We start from the raw sequence: 21531 nt of genomic DNA, 5'->3' as shown, positions 1-21531 counted from the left end.
AGGAAGAACATTTGAAGTTATTTGAAAAAATGAATGCTAAGGGAATTAAATGTTGAGGGCAGCTATAGTGCTATTTTGTCATCACCACCAAGGTATGAGTCAGGACCTCAATAATTGAAGATGCTTTTGCCTACATCATAGACTTTAACCAATTGCATCTACGACATCCACAGCAACGGGACCATTTTTGACCGATACCCCCACATGTACTCATAACGTACAATCATTCCATTCATTCGCTCGCAATAATCACAACCATCTCATCGTTCAGCTGGTCGCACAACAGATTGAGTATCGTCGGCGCGGACGGCGGGTTGACGTCCGTCATGACGTACAGCAGATCGGCACATTCACTCTTAACACACAGTCTTTCCATTTATTCACGAGAATCACAACCAACTCACCGTTCGGTTGGTCGCACGTCAAATTGAGTATCGTCGGCGCGGACGGCGGATTGACGTCCGTCATGACGTACAGAGGATCTGACTCCGGTCCCAGGTGATCCAGCAGGACGGATGACGAGGCGAGCTCCAACGAGTCCAGGTTGTAGAAGGCTTTCACCCAAATCTTATAGGGCGTGAAGGGCTCTGGAAGAATATACAATCGTAATTTATTCATTATCATGCAATATAACACAGCACACAGTAATATAATGTTCATATAACACAGCTTAACATATTTTCTGTTTCTTTAATATAACAGACGAGCATCCGATCCACCTGATGATAAGTGGCTGCTGCCGCCCAAAAACATCTGTAATCAACCCCAGAAAGAATTAGACATAGTTGACCTACCGAGGTCGGCCACAGATGCGCCGCTACCTCTGAGGACCAAACTGGAATGCCTCGGAAGAGTATGTCAAATTCAAATTCGAATCTTTATTGCTCATGCATATAGTGCGTAATTATGATGTTACAAGTAAAATATTCATACATGAATGCACCCTGCTAACCAGTCACATTTTACTTAATCTTAACATCTTGTAATGAATAGTAACATTTGCTTATAAATAGTTTTGAATCCACAGCTAACCGCTCATGTGAGTAAATAGTAATAACAAAATTAACTTTACACTTACTGAGGTTCTTCAGGCGGAAGCCAACAACTTTTGTGTTAGCCTTGGTTTTATTCAGCAACGTCAAATTCCTGGTGGCGTTCTGGTAATCTTCGATACCCCAGTCACTGACGAAGAGGCTTCTACTTCTCACAGCATTCTGGGTCTGGACGCCTGTGAACGGCGTCATCTCATGAGGAACCCCCTGTTCATAGTAAAGGACATAGGCGATTTGCATGACGGGAAAGTTAGGAGGGAACGATTTCTTCACGACGTCGATGGAACCATCTATATCGTGATATGTGTAAAAGTGATCGACTTTCTCGGCGTGAAGTTTCGGGTCGGTCGCGTTGCTCTCTTGCCGTCTCTTTCTATGTCTATGTGACCTGGTATCTCTTTTGTTCCTTTCTCGGGACTCATCGCTGAGTATATCTGACGAGGAGAACTCATCGTTGTATTTCTCTTTATCGTTCTTATAGATATTTGAAGTGTAGTCCATGTCGTTCTGCCTCTCCTGATTAGGTGGGTCTACGATTGCGGAGTGATGGTTCCTCGGATCGGTGGGTTCATCCGCCTGGGTCTCCTTCTTGCCATTGACGGAGAGGTCCGTCTCCGTCGTGATGGCCTGGTCTTTGTTTGCTGGACTCACTGGGATGGTCCGGATGTACGTGAATGTGGATGGCGGGGCCCATGATAGGTATACCTCATCTGCTGTCACACTCTTTGCTGTAAGGTTTTGCGGCGCGGACGGAACTGAAAATAAAAGCAAAACCAATATAAGTTATTAATTAGTTATACCTTTGTATATGTTCCAAATAATAGTAAAAAATATAAGTATAACTTTTTTATATGTTCCTAATTCTGTAATCAATTTTATGGTTAAAAATATAAATCGCATATATACATGGTGAATTTTACAAATAGGCCTTCAGGGCCAAATCCGAAACTGTGGCGATTAGCGAAAAATGCTGAAAGGAGTTACGAGGCCAATTTTGATAAAAACGAAAACTGCATTATTAGTTTTTTAAAATAGCTTTTTCCTTAGCCGGGAATCCAACGAGTTCATTTTTAAAAAAATACACCCACTATATTATTCCACTATATGATAGCGTCGTTTATACGGATCAAATTCTGGAAAGTAATGTTATGTGACAAATTACAGGTAAAGGAAAATTTTGAAGAAAATACATATTTTTTCATACCTTGGCATACTAATCTTTAAGGATTATACGTAACATATGACTTATGTATAATTCTTTAGGACTATACATAAGTCATAACATTAAAGATTTTTTGGTTAATCAACTAATTCTTCAATGTTATGGCCATGACTTGCGGCTTAGTATGAGAAAGTAATAGGTTGGCAATTTTTTAATAAAAATAGATAACTGATTAATTAGTAAATTCTTATTGTTTGTTGTTTACAACTTCGTTTCAACGTTGAATATATTTTTTCAATATCTCTTTGTTAAGTAAATACTCGTATTTGACTCGAAAAAGTCATTGTCGCAAATTGTCAACTTTACATCTGTATTAAACGAAACTCCGCGCATAGCAAGTTACAAATCTATTATAATGGTCCTAAAAATAACCTTAACTAAGTCGAACATAAAAATATAAATTCTTGGAGAACAAAACGGCCGCTTTCGAATGATTTAAAACATAAGGCCAAAAAATTGTTAATATGCGAAATGTTTAAATTAATGAATGGCGGAAACTTAACTGTCAAATGATTATGAAAAAAATTGAATTTTCTTAAAAATTAGGCTTTTCGGTTACTTTGTCATTTATCATTACTTTCCAGAATTTGATCCTTATAAGCAACACTATGAGATAGTGGAATAATACAGAGGGTGTATTTTTTTTTCAAAATGAACTCGTTCTATTCCCGGCTACGGAAAAAGATATTTTAAAAAACTAATAATGCAATTTTAGTTTTTATCAAAATCAGCTCGTAACTCCTTTCAGCTTTTTCGCTAATCCTTATAGTTTCGGATTTGGCCCTGAAGGCCCGTTTGAAAAATTCACCCTGTATAGTGTCCCAGGTTTAACTATGTACTTTGTATAGTTATTTGTTATATTTATTAGCATAATCATTCCTTATATTTGTTATTCTATGTTTCTTCTCTTTATTTATTTCATCGATCTAACTTTTTGAAGATCAAGCGTTATATAATCCATTATGATAATACATTTTATTATTAATTTTTCTATCCCGGCCTATTCCTTCTTAGAAACACAGAATAAAACCAATGAATCAAAAACAAAATTGTCACCAAAGGGAATTTATCAATTCGTTCAACCTTAGACTGACAATAAATTATAAACATTCTATTTATAGTGAGTACGTCGCTCTATATTGTAAATTAATCTTATGAACAGGAAGATGAGTAATATTAAATATTACTCGTCGTGTACCATAAAATTTATGATTCTCACCACATTACAAGAAATTGCATATTGTGTCCGGGAAAACCACAAGACGTCTACACATTTTATATCATATTCAAATATGTACTATAAACCAGCTAAGTGCGAGTAGGGCACACATACCCGAAGGTTTCGTAGCGTAGGAACTACACTTACTACGTTTTGTGCATTTTTAAATAATCAATAGCTGATCCGGCAATCGTGGTGTTGCCATATAAATAAAAAAATGTTTAGGATGAACAACCCTTATCACTTAGGGGTATGGTAAAAATAGATAGTAGCCGATTCTCAGACCTAATGAATATACATATAAAATGTAGTGAAAATCGGTAAAGCCGTTTCGGAGGAGTACGGTAACAAACATTGTGACAGGAGAATTTTATATATAAGATTTGTACTTATTTTATTCTTACTTTCTGTTTGAAATCCTTGAAGAACCCAACTTACACAGAAAATAGCAGGTCCACTCGGTTTTTTCATCTTGTTATCTCTCTCTTACATTTATCAATATAGAATGACCAACGCCAGAGTAAAACGGTAACTATTGTCCACCCATAATTGCACCCTACCTTACTAGAAATGAGACTATACCGAGCTTTATCGGTCCCCTATGCACCCGAATGATAGGGGGTGGGAACAATTTAGCGAACACTGGATTACGCCACAAGCCCCAATATAAATAATTAACAAAGTAATACACAATACAAAGATATACGAGTAATATAGAGTGTCATAGAATATAATTTGAAAATTTAAAAAAAAATTATCCAGTGGATTATTTTTTTGTAATTTGAAGACAACTGACGTTTTCTATAATCACATCCTAAGTATTTAGTTTCCTCTCTTTTGAGAAATGTGGACCAATGGGCTTGGCTCAAAATCAAATAAATAACATGTCGTGAATTAAAATATTTTTTATGTTTTAATTTAATTATTACATTAAAATAAATAATCAAAAAACCTTGAATCGTTATAAGGTACAATGCACGTAACAGAGAGAGCCTTATAATATTATATCATTTGTTTTATCGATATTTTAAAGCATACAAAACTCTTGTAATTTATTATTATCTATCATCGATTTAAAATTACATTTAATGTCGCCCAAAATACAACACAGTTGCTCCTACTACCCGTGAGTCAATAATTTGGCAAAAACACAAACACGGTCAATGATCTCATCATCGACTATTACAAATGCTATGCTACAGCTGGGCGCCAGTCTCCTTTCAGAATGGAGAAGACATAAGCCATAGTTCACCACAATGGCAATGTGTGAAATCATTCGTACTAATTTATGAAAATAAAAGTTGAACAGGTTGATTGTTGGTATTTCATGGACAACAAGTCTAAGGGATGTAGTTTTACTAGTGAAGTTTCCTTATGCCCTTGAACCAAATGATGAATTATTTCTAATAATATCACTCATTAAATTATCACTACATTTAGGTACACTTTATTTCAAAACATCATGAGGAAAAGTACCTAATAGATTACCTACCTAAGAGATCTTTAAATAAAAAAATTAAAGGCATGTAAAGTCTACTAATCCGCACTCAGCTAGCGGGGTCGATTATGGCCTAACTTTTCTTATGCTGAGAAAACCCGTGCCTATCAGTGGAGCAATATTAGATTGATGAGGAAATATGTAATAAAATGCACACGTAACTTCTATTAATTATAAATCCTTACTAATATTATAAATCTGAAAGTAACTGTCTGTCTGTCTGTCTGTCTGTCTGGTTGTCTCTTCTTCACGCCTAAACCACTGTACCGATTTTAATGAAATTTTGTACAAAGATAGTCTGAGACCCGAGAAAGGACATAGGATCGTTTTTATCCCGGAAATCTCACGGGAACTAGGGATGGCGATCTAAGACCGATTAATCGGAGAATCGATCTTTTCGATCCAAAACATCGATTATTTTAATCGATATTAGTAAGGATTGAATCGTAAACTATGCATTTGATCAAGTGATGATCTTTAGCAAAGTTGAAGGTACGAATTTTCAGTTTTATGTATGTTATATTATTTTCTTTTAAACGCGAGCGAAGCCGCAGGCTAAAACTAGTTGATAATAAGTCAGCATGTCAATGACATATTTTTTTATTGTATAGGAGTAGCTGAGGAGCAAGCAGTCCACCTGCTGGTAAGTGCTAAGTGGCTACTGCCGCCCATGGACATCTGTAATCAACCCCAGATAGGATTAGATACTCCTATCTAAGGTCAGCCACAGATGCGCCGCTACCCCTAAGGACTAAGCTGAAACGCCTCGGAAAAGTATGCTTATAAACACAGCAGCGCTTAAAACTGCTGTTATACCGCAGAAATATGTTTACATATGGGAAATAATTAATGTAAAATGAGATACAGACAATTTAATTTAACAATACAATTTAACAAATGTATTTCCATTTTGTATTCATACATAATCACAGACAGATATTCAACTTATATGTATCGTATCATCAAAATCAGTGTAAAATCATTATGGGCATTCATATCGTAATGACTGATTGCAGCGCGACGATCGATGACTCAATAATTTGGCAGCCAAAGGGTAACGCATACATAAAAGGATATCAGTATTTCTGTTTATTACCCGAAGAAGATGCATTTATAAAATAAGTAGTCGTTCGAAATTTGGCCGCTAACATTCCTAACTTCCAAGGCTATTATTAACACGTAGTAAATACTCATCGGATCTATATATACTACACTCTACATCGAATTGATTAGAGCATCATAGGACCTCGATTTGATAACGGTACTATGACTCAAATCTTCCCAACTAGTCACAACACAAGTCACTTCCTTTGCTATCTAACATAATTACGAATTTTTGATATACCTACAAAATCCACTTGTAAAAATCATGAGTTCAAAACCGAAGATTACTCTGAATTTTTAAAATTAGTATTAAAGTACTTTTATACTTTGACATGGGTATGGGGATCACCGCATTTGATTTCTATCGGGCTAAATAGCCATGTTGCACAAAAACAGACAAGCATAGCTGGTAGCTGGTAATATTCCGCTGCAAATCAACATTTCCATCAACATGGCATTTTATAACCCGTATACAAGCCACATTAGATGAGGCATCATGTTTATAAACATTAATTACAGGTCACATTGCCGCCAACAGGTACGATCGCCATAAAAAATACTAATGACGTATTGTCTCAAATTAAAGACAATGGTTTCGCGAATTAGGACGAAATTCCCGTTTCGTAATCCGAAGAGTTGTCACACTGTCGTTGATAATCGAATAATCGATTGAAAACAATAGGCGTGAGGTTCGTTGCACTTGTAAACAAAGGTGAAATCGAGATAATATGCAATTGAAACCAATTGACAATCGATGGAAATAAAGCCGCGTCATAATTACCTAATCACTTGCAAACCTATGAGGAAAATTCATTACCGTACGGGAAAATCATTATCGTTTTCAATTACCTGTACCGCTCGAAGGAAATTTCTACGTACAAATTGTGCTGAAGAGATTGAATCTGGTACTATGACGAAGTAACATTACTAACTACTGCCAATCAACCAATTTGTCTCATTGCTAAGTAGATACACGTCTCTTCTGAGTTTGAGAAGGGTTGAGCTTTAGACCACCGTGTGGGCCAATGCGAATATTATGATTTTAGACGGATATTACCGCGGAATTGGAAGACATTTTGTCATATGACGGATATTGACAATAAGGTGTTTTAGTTTCTTTATCGCAAATATTTCAACTAAGAATATCAACAGCAGTAAAAGCCTAATGATTAGAAACTCGGCCTCTCGGTCGGGGGGTTTCAGATTTAAATCTCAGGCTAGCACATCTGATTTTTGAATAAATATCACTTGCTGAAACGCGCTTGGCCAGCGCGTGGGCCTATGGTCTAGCCGAGATGGATTAGGCAAGTCTGCGAGGAACCCGTGTCCAACAGAGGGACAGACATACATAATGAATTGACAATCACGACGACACTTCTCACTTCATTGACAACTTATTTTACCAGGCCATATTGAGTCCCTCGCGATATTTTCCAAGTGATAATTTGTTCTAAAACTGTGCCAGCGCTTACTAATCCGTCACCATTATACATATCTTAACCCCGATGTAAAACAATCGATCTAAAATAGTGATGACAGAGACTGAGACGCTACAGATGCAAGACAAAGGCAGGTCGCCCCGTATCTGTTGTATACACTTATATTTGGAGCATTCGTGAATGAAGCATTTCTGCTTCTGCGACAAACTGACACTTACTTGAAAGCGAATCACGAGCAAATGTCGTAAAGTACGAGTACCTATATCACGAGTCTTCCAGACAGGAACTTTAATAAAGTCATAAAACAATTTGGAAAAACTTTTTTGAAAAGATATGTGTTATGGTGTGTTTCTTTCGCCGTTACTTCTTCATAACGCTACCTTGATAACCTAAATAACATATCACCAGTATGTTATTGATGTTCACAGAGTGCCCTGTAAAAAAATCTACTTTGAATAAATTATTTTGGTTTTGAATGACAAGGCGTTTCAACTTAGTTCTCAGAGGTATGACTGTAAGTAGTGTGACTTTATTTAGGATTAATGTTCATTCATTCATACAAGCCCAAATTAAAAGTAATTAGGTATATTTGTGTATTTTGAATTAGTTACCAAATTAAATGTCCATAGCTGGCAGTAACTTATGACAAACGCGAGGCCTTACACTACAAGCCTTTTGTAAACACATACACATAAATATAAAAGACGTTATCCCTCAAAACGAAAAGGTCTCAAGACATGCTGCTTTTAATCTCCAAAAACAGGCATTCAAAAGGCTCAGGTTACCAGATGTGTCACAATGCCTCGTTTATAATAAGCTATTGTTTCGATCTCTCCGCTCCAACGAACGAAACTTCATTTTTATCTGCCATTTGTTACATCGAGATAGGATCCGTATTGAACTGGCGACCCGCCCCGGATTTGCGCGGCTTACGTCATAAGAAATGATAAGCTAACCAACCTCGAACCTTTTTGTGGTTCATTTTGCTTTTTTTGCGTTTTGTTCGTAATAAACATGTGTGTTATATGGATATAAAGAATTAAGGTTGCTTCAGTTAACTGCTTAACTCAAAAAACTTTGTTAAATATTTTGTAGTTCGAGTCCAGTATCAACACCCTACACTACATTAACTTAATACATATACTAATGCCTAATAAGAACAGTTATAAGCATTGCTTGTTTAAAGGGTGTACCTAGTGAAAGAATAACAAGGCACCTATGTCCGATCTAAAGTAAGTCTTCAATCCTATCTGCGGTTAATTACAGACGTCCGTGAACCACCGTGGTCACTTACCATGTATTCTCATTCGGTACTTCTATTTCGAAAAAAACACATACTTACTATTTGGCCTTTTTTTTGTTTTAGAGGGGAAAACCTTCAAAAGGTACCCGACGACGTGGGAGCGACGCCGGGTTATGTGGGATTTTTACCGCACTAAAACCCCCCCGGTGGCCGTCCTCAGCGCTTGGTGGAGAACTCCGGGATCTCCGATGGAACACAACCGGACTCCGGAGTCATCCGAGCGCGATGCCCCGGTCGGGCTCTGCCCTGGGGGGAGCACTTTACGCTCCTCCCGCATACCTGGTGTTTACGACGGTATGCGACCACACATGCCGCCGTCCTTCCCGGGGTTGCTCTCCGGACGGTTCGAGCTCCCACTGTTGCCGCCGGCAACACCACTTACTATTAGACCTAACGAAATATTCCTCGAACAAAAAATGACCACCTTGAGTTAAACCTCCTACTTCAGTTTAATGCCAAGTAGGCTACAGTGGCCACTTAGAGCATGTATGCTCCAATTGTATGAAAGTTGTTAAAACTCAATACAGAGAAAATCCTTAAGACTTAAAGATTTGTGGCTTCCGAGATTAGTCAACAATCCCGCACCGTAGGTGTCCTGAGTACAATGACTTTATATAATCCAATTCCAGTTTTATAAGCCGTGAAGGCTTTGCATAAAATCTTATGTTCATACGATTTTTACGTAGGTACACATGTGGGATCATACAGACAATCCACGCTAAATTATATGAAGTTCCACACTGTAACGCCTTACACAACTTATCAATAAAATAAACTAAAAACAAAAAGACTTACTACTTTAAAATATGACCCATGCCTTTCGCACAATTAAGACAAATCCAACGAAACCTCACATCTTGAAGTTCATCTAACCGTTTGGGTTAAAAAGCGTGCCAAAAATGAGACATACATACAAACAACGACAGTGATACAATATACACACAAGCAGTGATAGCCTAGTGGTTAAGAAACTCGGCCTCTTGATCGAGGAGTCCAAGGTTCAAATCCCAGGTACGCACCTCTGACTTTTTCAGAGTTATGTGCGTATTAGAAATTAATTATCACTTGCTTTAACGGCGAAGGAAAACATCGTGAGGAAACCTGCATACCTAAGAGATTTATAAAAAAAGAATTTCAAAGGTATGTGAAGTCTACCAATACGCACTTAGGCAGCGCGGTGGACTATGGCCTAATCCTTCTCATTATGAGAGGAGACCCGTGCCCAGCAGTAAGACAGTAATGAGTTGTTGATGATGATGATGACATACAATCGTACATACCTACATACATTCGCTTAAAAAGGTTACCCTCAGTTGTGAAGTAAAAAGATACCTGACACAACATATCAAGAACCTCACACAATATTCCGACCAGGAAGACTCCTCACAAAATGTAGAGGGCACAGGGTCACCACACCAAATTACCCCACTATATACTTATTTGCACCTATCACTTGCATTTTTAATTTTCAAAACGACTAAATCATATAGTACTAATCCTACCTCTAGATGGGTACAATGTAATCGAGTGACATCACTTGCAACGAACGACAGTATTTAAACCAATTAGCATAAATCCCCTCATAAAAGGTATGGTACACAAAACAACACCTGCCTTCCCATAATATTAGTATGCGGATGACAACCGCCATAACATATACAACCATACAATCAATACAATATGTATCACGAGTTATTAGGAAATCCATACATTAAGGTATTACCTTTAGAACACACTCAAATACATTGTCCTCAACCTGTAATTGTCCCATTGATGGGTAAAGATCTCCTCTCATAATCAAAAGGATTAGTAAAGACTAATCCATGACTAAAGAGTATGATATAACTAAACCATGTTATGACTGAAATTGATTTTCATTCTGAGACATGTACTCAGATTTGAAATGTGTGAATTGTGATACGTCTTATAAGGCAGACATACTCATGTTAAGATATGATAAATTAGACTTAGGAACAGGAGCTTATCTGTGATCCACATCAGGTAAGACGTCTGTCGTATCTAGAATTCTAAGAGTCGGTCCAGAGCAGTCAGTCAGTAGTTCAATTTTTTTAAAAATAACGGGGACTGCTTTTAAGTCTTTTACCTTTATTTAAAGAAAGACCACTGTAACTAAATAGTACAAATACAAAAAACTATAAGAAATAATGATAGCTATAATATCATATAGCCGCCACACCTATTTCTAACTAATAACAGTGTTAAGCACTGCTGTTTTTTTTTTGTTTGAAGGGTGTGGTAAAGGATGCATACATTTCCGAAGCGTCACAGCTTAGTCCTCAGGTATAAATATCCAATCATATCTGGGGTTGATTACAGATGTCCATGGGCGGCAGTAGCCACTTCCCATCAGGTAAACTGAATGCTCGTCTGCTCCCCGTATATTATAAAAAATAATATAGTATAGGTGTAAAGTAACAAACAAGCCAAGGATATATCAATAGTATGATCGTATATATCTCCGTATATGCAATTTCCCAGCACGAAGCAGTGAGTCAGAGGTTAATGGATGTGACCTTCCTGTCTCGCGCGTACTAACCCTTGTCTTCTTGGCCGTTCTTGTTCTATTTACATTGTATATCTGTTGCATTTACCAACATTGTAGTGTCAATGATTGATAAGAGATTACTGTGTATTGTTCCTTGTGTTTGTATTCACGTTTTGTTATCACATGATTTTATTGTCTATTTTCCTGACCTACCCTAACTATTTAATACTAAATGTTACAAAGTTCATATTTATATGTTTATGATATAGAGCACCATAGGAAAGTAATTAATTTCTAAAATGCATGTTATTTTTATGTATGTATTTTAATAATTATTCATTGTAGGTATTTATCCTACATATAATTGTGTGGATATACCTATTTCTGTATATCTATAATTATCATGTATATATTAATAACCTTATTTATTTATCCAAAAAATAATTACAAATTTCATTATTATGTAGTAACTTTCAAAAATCGTTTTATTATTGAACGTCAATAGTCCTGTTCCATAAAATTATCCTGGCACTATAAATAAATAATCTGCTTGAAAACTTAATAAGTTATACATCAGAATACTTTCATTGAAATGATTAACAGTAAAAATGTAGTAGGTGTTATTTTCTTAACAGTTTTTATGCTTAAAAACCGCGTTCGAATTTGTTTCGTAAGGCCGCTCATAAACTTACATTTTGACATCACTTTTACATCAATAATTTATTCTAGTGACAGAAAACACCATAAAAAGCGATGACTGATTGAATAATGAAAGTATGCACATATATTATTCAGTCGATCACGCGACAAAGTTAATCAATCACCAATCGGTGCCATCAATAATTTTGGTCCGTACGTCAGATGAATGTTAATACAGGCGTATAATACTGCGAATATTCACTTTCTTTAATAATGGCAATTTTCACGGTAATGTACCTTTTTGACTGATGATACAACTGAATGGCAAATCCGATTGCAATCCATCACTCGTTTATGACTCTTAACTGTTATTAGAATTGACTTTCATCAGTCAAGTTAAGCAAGTAAGTGGAGTTGGAAGGTGGTAGAAATCTTTGTGGTTCACCACGCCACACCTATTTCTGCCTCATAACAGCAGTGTTAAGCTGCTGTGTTCTGGTTTGAAGGGTGTGGTAAGGAAGACAAGAATTTTCCGAGGCGTTCCAGCTTAGTCCTCAGGGGTAGCGGCGCATCTGTGGCCGACCTCAGGTAGGAATATCTAATCCCATCTGGGGTCGATGACACATGTCCATGGGGCGGTAGTAACCACTTACCACCAGGTGGACTGCATGCTCGTCTGCTACTCACATATTATATAAAAGTCATTATTTGACTGATTATTTCGTGAGCGTGTGTAGGAAGCCTTACAACTCGTAGATATGCAGCATGCAGCACAATTGGCAGCGGTCCAAAAAAGTCCTCAATAGTAACAAGACATCCTTGATCGATTTTCGAATTTGGGTGGAAGTCATTTTCAATTTCTATTGTTCCACGAAAGTTACTATTGGACTTTTGAATCTGACGGTGATTGCAGCTGCCTTTGGATAAATATGGATAAAGATAAGTTTAAATAGGATGGTGTCCCATCTGAGGTCAGCCACAGATCCTTTACAACTTATGAGCACTAATTTATAACGCCTCCGGTATATGTCTCTTTGTTTTCCTTTACTAGGTCTTTAGACTGACAAGCGTGACTAACGTATCCAAGACATATCTTCTTAGTTCTCGACCACCTCATTTTATCTAGCGTTAAAGACAGATGTCCATGACCAACAATAACCATTTACTATCAAGTGAACTGCATGCTTGTTTGTTACTTCTATAACAAAAACATATTTTTTGAGAACATAGAACTTAACACAGCGAAATACCTGTCTACACATATATTCCCAAATAGAAGAATGCTGAAGTAACCGAAGTATTCTGAACTAAACTGTCTAGTAACCCTTACACACCCTTCAAACAAAAGCAGAACCACTAGTGCTATTAGGTATAAATAACTGTGACATTGAGGCCGGCGCAGTAAAACCAAAAAAGAGGTCAAACATTTTTTGAGATAATGTTTCTAAAAACAGTTAAGACTACAATTGATTTGTTCACTTTTAATCTAAATTGTCTACAATCGATTAACTTTTTGAATTTAGGCGTAATATTAATTAAAGATAACTAATTTATCAAATTTAGAAATCTATTGTTACAACGTATAACATTTTAAAAATAACATTACATTTGAAAAATAAACGGAGAGGCATGCCTGGGATTCGAACCCCGTAAGTTTATCATTCTTCGAGTTATGATTGCACAGATTCACTTTTGAGCAGGCCACTGCCGCCTTATCTAATATGAAAATCTAATCAACCCAGATTGGATTGGAGTCCTAAGGTCAACTCCGATTACAAATTTGAATGTAACGTAAGTGTCTCTCCTATCATATTTTAAAAATCGAATACTTCAACACCACTCAACACTACTGTTATGAGGCAGAAACAAATGTGGCGATTACTGCTCAAGTTCAACCGTGAAGGGTTATCCAAAATAGTTTCTATGTAGTTTATAGTCGTCGTCGACAACCCATTAATGTTCACGGCACGGGTCACCTCCCAGACTCTTATTCTAAGATCTACAATGGCCAAAGTCCACAGTTTTCCTTCACAGTTATAGAAAGTGACAAATAAGTTCGAATACGCAAAGAACTTCCAAAAATAAAATTTCAAAAGTGGTGCCTAGATTTGAACCTAGGACTCCACAATTTAGAGGCTGAATTTTAACTATTGGACTATTACTGTCTGTTTATAGTAATGCAATTACTCTACTGCGGAGGGTAATGTTTTCTAACGTATGAATGTATTACTCATTATTCGGCACGCCCTTTAAGCCAAACGCCTAGATGAATTTTAACACACAAGTCGTTGGGCTCGTCTTTTTTTTATAATATAGGAGTAGCAGACGAGCAAGCAGTCCACCTGATGGTAAGTGGCTATTGCCGCCCATGGACATCCGTAATCAACCCCCGATATGATTACATATTCCTACCTGAGGTCGGCCACAGATGCGCCGATACCCCTGAGGACTAAGCTGGAACATCTCGGTAAATCTGTCTCCCTTACCACACCCTTTAAAACAGAACACAGCAGCGCCTAACACTGCTGTTATTAAGTAGAAATAGGTGGCGGAGATGTTGCCGGAGTCGAACCACAAAGGGTTCTACCACCTTCAAATTGTAGATGTGACAAAGGCTATATTGTTACGTAGTCGGATTTTTTAATAATAATTATCTACTTCAATCTACAGCAGATATTGCGTGGTGAACAAGGAAAACAGCATTGACATCAGGTTAGCCATAAACCATTGGGTTCTCTGGTTGTGAATCATCGCGTGCATAATTTGCACGGTCGAAAAGAGTTAATTTTTTACGATCTCTATCGCTCTCTCGACCCAGTTATATTGTTTAACTCTATGTTGAATGACATCCATTCCGTCCGAGTTTAACCACCACTCTCGTAGGCGTACAAAAACTGTGAACTATGTAAATCGTATTGTCGTTATTTTTTATTTTCGAATTCTCCATCGAGTTTCTTTTCGCGACTCCGCTTTTTATCAACTTCGAAAAAAGAGAAGGTGCTATGTTCGGCTGTGAGCTTTTGTTTAATTTACACAAAATAATTTAATATGGAAAATCGAGTACACTAATGAGTACCTATATGCAAATAATAATACGAGGCGCTCCACATTCGTTCTCAGGATAAGTGATGCATCTGTTACAGGTAGATGTCACATCAGGAGGCCAATATGTTCATTTTCTAGTAAATTTGATTAAAAGTCGAGATAAGATGTACATTAGTTATTTCCCAAATTCTCTTTTAAAAATTGAGACTAAGTTATTTTTATTTTACTAACAGTGACTTAAATTTTCATGAGTATCTAATATACACCTAAATAATACATCAACATATAAACCAATATGAGCAAAATAAGTAAAACACCTAGGAGCTAGTAAATATCAACTATTGTTTACCAAGTCAGTATTCAAGTATCTATTTATTATAAGGGCACCTTTGAAAACAATCGCGTAGACAAAACATCTTAGAATAATAGATCAAATTACCTGCAAAGAATATAATACGCGCTGGTATAAATAAGATACACGCTGTATCTATGTAGAGCCATCCTGTCACTCGACATTCGAAACATTTATTATTCTAACTAATATTGTTAATGCGAATGTGATTTTGTTTGTTTTGCTAGTTGCTACACTTTCACGCTTTAACTAGATTACCGATTTGCAATGAAGAATTATACACACATAGTCAAGGGATCAGAAAAGGACATAAGGTACATTTTATCCTGAAAAAAGTACCGTTCGTGAGAATTACATAAAAACCTCTGACTGCAAGCGAAGCCGAGGGTGAAAGGTAATGAGAAAATAAAAAAGGAAACTTATCCAAACTGTAATGGAATCGCATATAAATGCAAATACAGAATCATTTTTATCAGTTGTTTAAAACCACGATAAGATAAATTGCTTTGGTCTTAACAAAGAAATTAGCAGTCCTTAGGAGGAATACTTACAGCTCAATTAAAATATTTAAAATGCTTTCGTCCATTATCTCCGAAAGGTGTAACTGTAAAAGCTTTTAGTGATTCAAATGAGAAAACGGCCATAATAAGTATGGAAGTGCGGTCAGATAGTATTGAGAGAAGCGGTAGATGCTACGTTTACACTAGCTTAGTTCTAGTTGTTAGTAGAATGATGCACTGACTAAGCAACACTTCTTGTGACTCATATCGTCGTAATTCACAAAAGCTTTTACCAATTCTCTAAAAATGGTTACGGAATACAGGACAATTTTCAAACACCCTGATACCTTATAAAAGGTTTAATGTCACGTGTATTTTTAGCATCGTAATGTATCGCGCTTGAATGGTACAGTTAAGCAAATTAATACCGCTCGAGGAGATTGCAGAGATTCTCAAATGTATAAGAATAACGGAAGCACACTCAAAAGTTAATAAGTAGATCACCGCTATAAATTAAAATGAACCGGTTGATTTTTATCACACACCAAAATATTACCAGAAAAATGGCAAGCTTCTGTAGCGAGCACTAAACTAATGCAAACAAGGCACGGAACGTTGGTCACTTGTAACTGTCACAAAATGGATTTGGAATTACCATTGAACTTTAACGACGTCGCAACTAGAAGATGAATTATACACTAAGAAAAATTACAAGTCGACAATAACAAACGGAGGCTTAAAGTTGGAACTAACAAGCTTAATTAGTGAAAAAACTCGAATGCACAAGAAATGAAATATTCCGCCGCACTATTCAATTTTGAAACCGTTGCCAGATATTCTAGTAGTGAAAACGTTATGAATTTAACGATATAATTATCCTTTGTTAAAATCTTACTATTTTTGTCAGTCAGAGTCGGAGTTAAATGTGTTTCGTAATTTTTGAGCCTGAATAAGTGCCCCCAAAGATGTTCTGATACTTCGATTATAGTGAGGAAAAGAGAAATATTCAACTACTTAAAAATAGTAAAGTATACTAGCACTTAAGATACGGGGAATACCACCGCTATAGCTATTTCTAGTAAAGTATTTCTTACGTTTCGGTAGAAGGTACATATGACACGGACATCTTAGTCAACTGACACTGGTGGGAATGCATTGATGATCGGCCTCAAGTAAAACCCCTATTCTATATGCAGGGTTACAGATGTCCATGAGCAGCAGTGACCCCCTTTTTTTCGAGGGCCCGACGACGTGGGAGCGACGCCGGGTTATGTGGGATTTTTACCGCACTAAACCCCCCCGGTGGCCGTCCTCAACGCTTGTTGGAGGATCCGGGATCTCCGACGGAACACAACCGAAGTCCTCTAAGCGCGATGCCCCGATCGGACTGTACCCTGGGGGAGCAATTTCCGCTCCTACCACACCATGTAGTGTTTACGACGGTATGCGACCACACATACCGCCGTCCTTCCCGGGGTCGCTTGCTGGACGGTTCAAGCGCCCACTCTTGCCGCGCGCAACCCCGGAAGCCCCCTTTTAGTCGCCTCCTACGACAGGCAGGGGATACCGTAGCCCTATTCTAGTCCCGGAACTACAGGGACAAGTAGTGAGTGAGTATCAGAAGAACTACATGCTAGTTGGTTACTAAAATTTTATAAGAAAAGCAAGAAACATTTTCAAAGTATACGATTTAAGATGCCACAGAAAAGTTGTAATTTCGCTTTAAAGTACTTTCTTTGCGTCTTTCTTTCTTCTTAAAGGACTTCTCTTGATAATTATTGAAATATGCATCTCTACAAATAAGGTATACATATACAGTATCCTGATATATGTAAATATCCATGAATAAAGTAGAAAATAGAACCGAAACGCTAATACGGTAAACATTTTCCTCGAGAATTTGAATAAAACATTATGTATAGAGATGTGCTCAGAAATTGTTTGCAAAGTAGGAAAATTCCCTTGGAGCTTTGCACACTTCCGATTTCATCCGCTTATCGGAATTCCTATATTGAAAGGTTCTGCGTCGTATGCTACACGCCTTCTATACGACGGGAATTTTGAAAATATTTTCTTCTGCTTTGCAAAGCCTTCATCTTCTTCATTAATTTCAATTTCGGCAAATAAAAAATCCTAATGGAGTATTGGCCGAATATGATTTATTGAATTTTGAATAAGATAATGTTAGTGTTGGTTGGTAAGTCAGCCCTATCAAAGTGCGATCACGGCTAACAGTCTTAAATACAACATTATTATTTATTTTGTGACTGTGGCTAGTATATTTTTTAGTAATGTGAAGTCTACCTATTTTACTATGGCCTAATCCTTTTCAAATGGTGAGGACAGTCATGATCAGCGTTAAGCCAGTAATTAATTGTTGATGATGACAGCGTCATCATCATCATCATCAACAACCCATTATTGTCCCACTGCTGGGTACGGGTGCGTATTGGTAGACTTCACACACCTTTGAGATTTTTTTTTATAAATCTCTCAGGTATGCAGGTTTTCTCACGATCTTTTCCTTCACCATTTAGCAAGTGATAATTAATTTGTAATATGCACATAACTTTGAAAAATCAGTGGTGCATGCTTGGGATTTCAACCTCGGACCCCTCGATTGAGAGGCCGAGTTTCTTAACCACTAACCTATCACTGCATCTTGTGTGATGTGTGTGATGACAGTGTACAGATGCTATATCTTCATATATATATATTTCTTATGTGCGTGTATGTCACTGAACTCCTCCTAAACAACTGGAATGATTTTGATGAAATTTGTTGTGTGTGTTCAAGAGGACTTGAGAATGGTTTAGATTCACAATTTAGTCCGTGGGAAAAGGTTTTTTTAATTAATTTTTAATTCGTAAGTAGTTATAGAATCAGAAACTATGCATTTGATCAAGTGATGATCTTTAGCAAAGTTGTTGTCCAAGAGAACACGAGGGTTTGGGAGTTGGTAAGACCAATTTTCGACAGATGGCACACCTGTCATTCTAATGCAGGTACAAATTTTCCGTTTTATGTATGTCATAATATTTCCGCCGCGGGCACCACTAGTTTTAATATAATTATAATCATGCAATTGGTTCTGTATTGTGATGTCAATGTTATTAATATTGTGTCTTTATTATAAATTCATGAAAATTAACATCAAATAATATACATATACATGAATTTCATATACTTTTACCTAGAACTACATGAAATTAAAGTACCTACTTTATGTATGAATTTTGTAATGCACATTGTAGTTAAGGTTAAAGTTACTTTTGGGGTAATAATCATATTGTCAAGCAAAACCATTTAAAATGATGAGTTCAGATTTTTCTTATATTATTTGATTTTTCTTATATTGACATAAAATGTTAGTGCAAGTTAATGAATGTTGAATGGTTAGATTGATATTATATATTGTTTTCATTAACTGAAACAGTGGCATGAGACCTAGTTAAATCTTGACATAAGTGAAACAGTGGCAATGCATGGGACCTAGTTAAATCTTGACAGTAATATGGTAGTTTTAAATGAATAACAATACCTATTTACACATAATCAGCACTCTTAAGTGCTGTTGTGTTCAGGTTTACTACTTAGTCCTAGAGGCATTAGCGATATACCGTAGTTAGAATTTTAAAAGGGGTTAATTTTAGATGTCTATGGTTGGCAGTAACCATTTACCAATAGGTGGGCTGTATGCCCGTTTGCTACTTCCCTTCTTATAACATTCTATGAAATGGTATGATTTTCCTGTTGTCCTCATAATTGTCTTAACAGGATGTAAGTAACAAAATAACATGTAGTCGACGTAATGGTAAGTGGCCATGTAACTCTTGAACATCTATAACTAACTCCACATGAAGGAGGGGTTCTACCTAATGCCTACCAGAGATGCATTGAGGACTCCTGACAACTAAGATGGTCATGCCATCGTAATTTAGCTGGCCAAAGATAGAAGAACAGCATCATGGTAGAAATAGGTCTGATAGTAGCACTATGCCGGTCAAATGATACATGTTCTGCCACATTTTTAAAGGAGCGGCAATCATGCTCTCATAAATTTATGGTTTGTAAGTAAACCTAAAGCTCTACAAACTTTAACATGTACAATAATATGATGAAGAATTTAAATTTTAGACCATAATCCTTCATTAGTACAAGTAGAGATTGGTTGATTACACACAATTTGTGATCTTTATTACGACCCCTCATGCATATATTCCTTTAAGGTTAAAAAAATAGTCATTACTATAATTTCTTATAGAAACAGAGAGAAACATCAGAGGTCCCTGGAGTTCCACATCTGTCAGTCAGCTCAATGAGTCCACCATTCTGACTAGGTGTACACAAAATTAAGAACCTTTAAAAACTCTCAGATATATAAGATGGAAGCAGTTGATATGTTTAACTGTGTGTGATTGGGATGAGAACAGCATAATGACTGTCATTATTTGTATCGCACACATACAGCCGCAGTTTTGTTATGTGGATGCATGTTTGTTTTCATATTCTACATTGAGCAGCTTTTCATATGCTATATTGCTATATGTTATATTGAACAAAAAATATGTAGTAACAATTGATTTTGGTACAAGATTCTTTGTTAATTTGTTATTTCATCAAAAGTGTCATCAACCCACCATCATAATAGCATGTTATAATAATTATGTTTATGCAAATAATATTAAGAAATCAACGAACTGCTGGGTTTTGAACCACAGACCGGCTGTTTAAGGACCCAGTTTCAATCACTGAGCTATCACTGCTTTTTAATCCATCAAAAATAGATGAAATATAATTTTTCATATTATTGTAATTTCGGGTCAAATCCACAACAATTGCTTCTGTGTTGAATCTTATTCATATTCACTGTTATAATTCATGTCAATAACTATGACACCAGTTTAGTGTCCATAAATGAAGAAACTATAACTAAACTAGATAAATTGCTTCCTATCCATGACCACTTTTGGTCGGAGCTCCTAAACTATGTGTGGCTTCCACCACATGCAGTCAGCTACAACTGCACATAACTGCATGCAGTTTAACCAACAAACTTATCAAATCAAAAATAATTTGTGTTATTAACAACTTTGTTAATAATAACAGAAATTTGTTACTAACAACAAGCATGTAGTCAATTTCAGGATCATTAGTTCCTCAAAATAATTTTCATTTGATGTTAAATAACAAATAATCAGTTTCCTTATGCACATGACTGGAATATCCAGATTTATGAAAATTACATTGAAACCAGTCATCCAATATACTACTAACATACTGATATTGGTCTTATTACTTTGGATGTGATTATATTTAATAAAAGTAAGTATACAATACATAAAGTATATTTTAATGTATAGTGTAAAAGAAAACTTCACAACATTCTTACTTATTATAGCCCTTGAGATTGTATTATCTTAAACAAGGAAATTTTAAATGCATATGATTACCGCATACCACATAGCGGGAATTATAACAGTAATATTACTTACATATATAATAGTAATAGTTTATTATTAGTATACATGTACTTTAAATCTGTATATTCTTAGCTATAACAGTAAAATGGGAGCACACATTGTTTGTTCATGCACCCCGCCTTTAAGGCACATCCAAATAATATTTTGTTTTACCAAATGAGTATTGATA

The 21531-nt window shown here is 36.3% G+C and overlaps 1 protein-coding gene across 1 annotated transcript in view; it reads right to left on the bottom strand.

The window, feature by feature from the left end:
- LOC140754648 (uncharacterized) overlaps positions 1 to 21531 on the bottom strand; it is a 38148-nt gene that overhangs the window by 16002 nt on the left and 615 nt on the right. The window contains exons 2-3 of the mRNA XM_073089653.1: positions 1079 to 1807; positions 405 to 587 (exon numbers count right to left, since the gene is read on the bottom strand). Of these exons, the coding sequence (XP_072945754.1) occupies positions 405 to 587; positions 1079 to 1807 (912 nt within the window). The remainder of the gene's footprint in view (positions 1 to 404; positions 588 to 1078; positions 1808 to 21531) is intronic.

This window comes from Epargyreus clarus, unplaced genomic scaffold (genome assembly GCF_041222505.1).
Source record: "Epargyreus clarus isolate Ecla_fem2 unplaced genomic scaffold, WU_Ecla_fem_2.2 ptg000031l, whole genome shotgun sequence".
Lineage (NCBI taxonomy): Eukaryota > Metazoa > Arthropoda > Insecta > Lepidoptera > Hesperiidae > Epargyreus > Epargyreus clarus.
The sequence above is the reverse complement of the archived record's forward strand: the minus strand, read 5'-3'. Positions and strand labels throughout refer to the sequence as shown.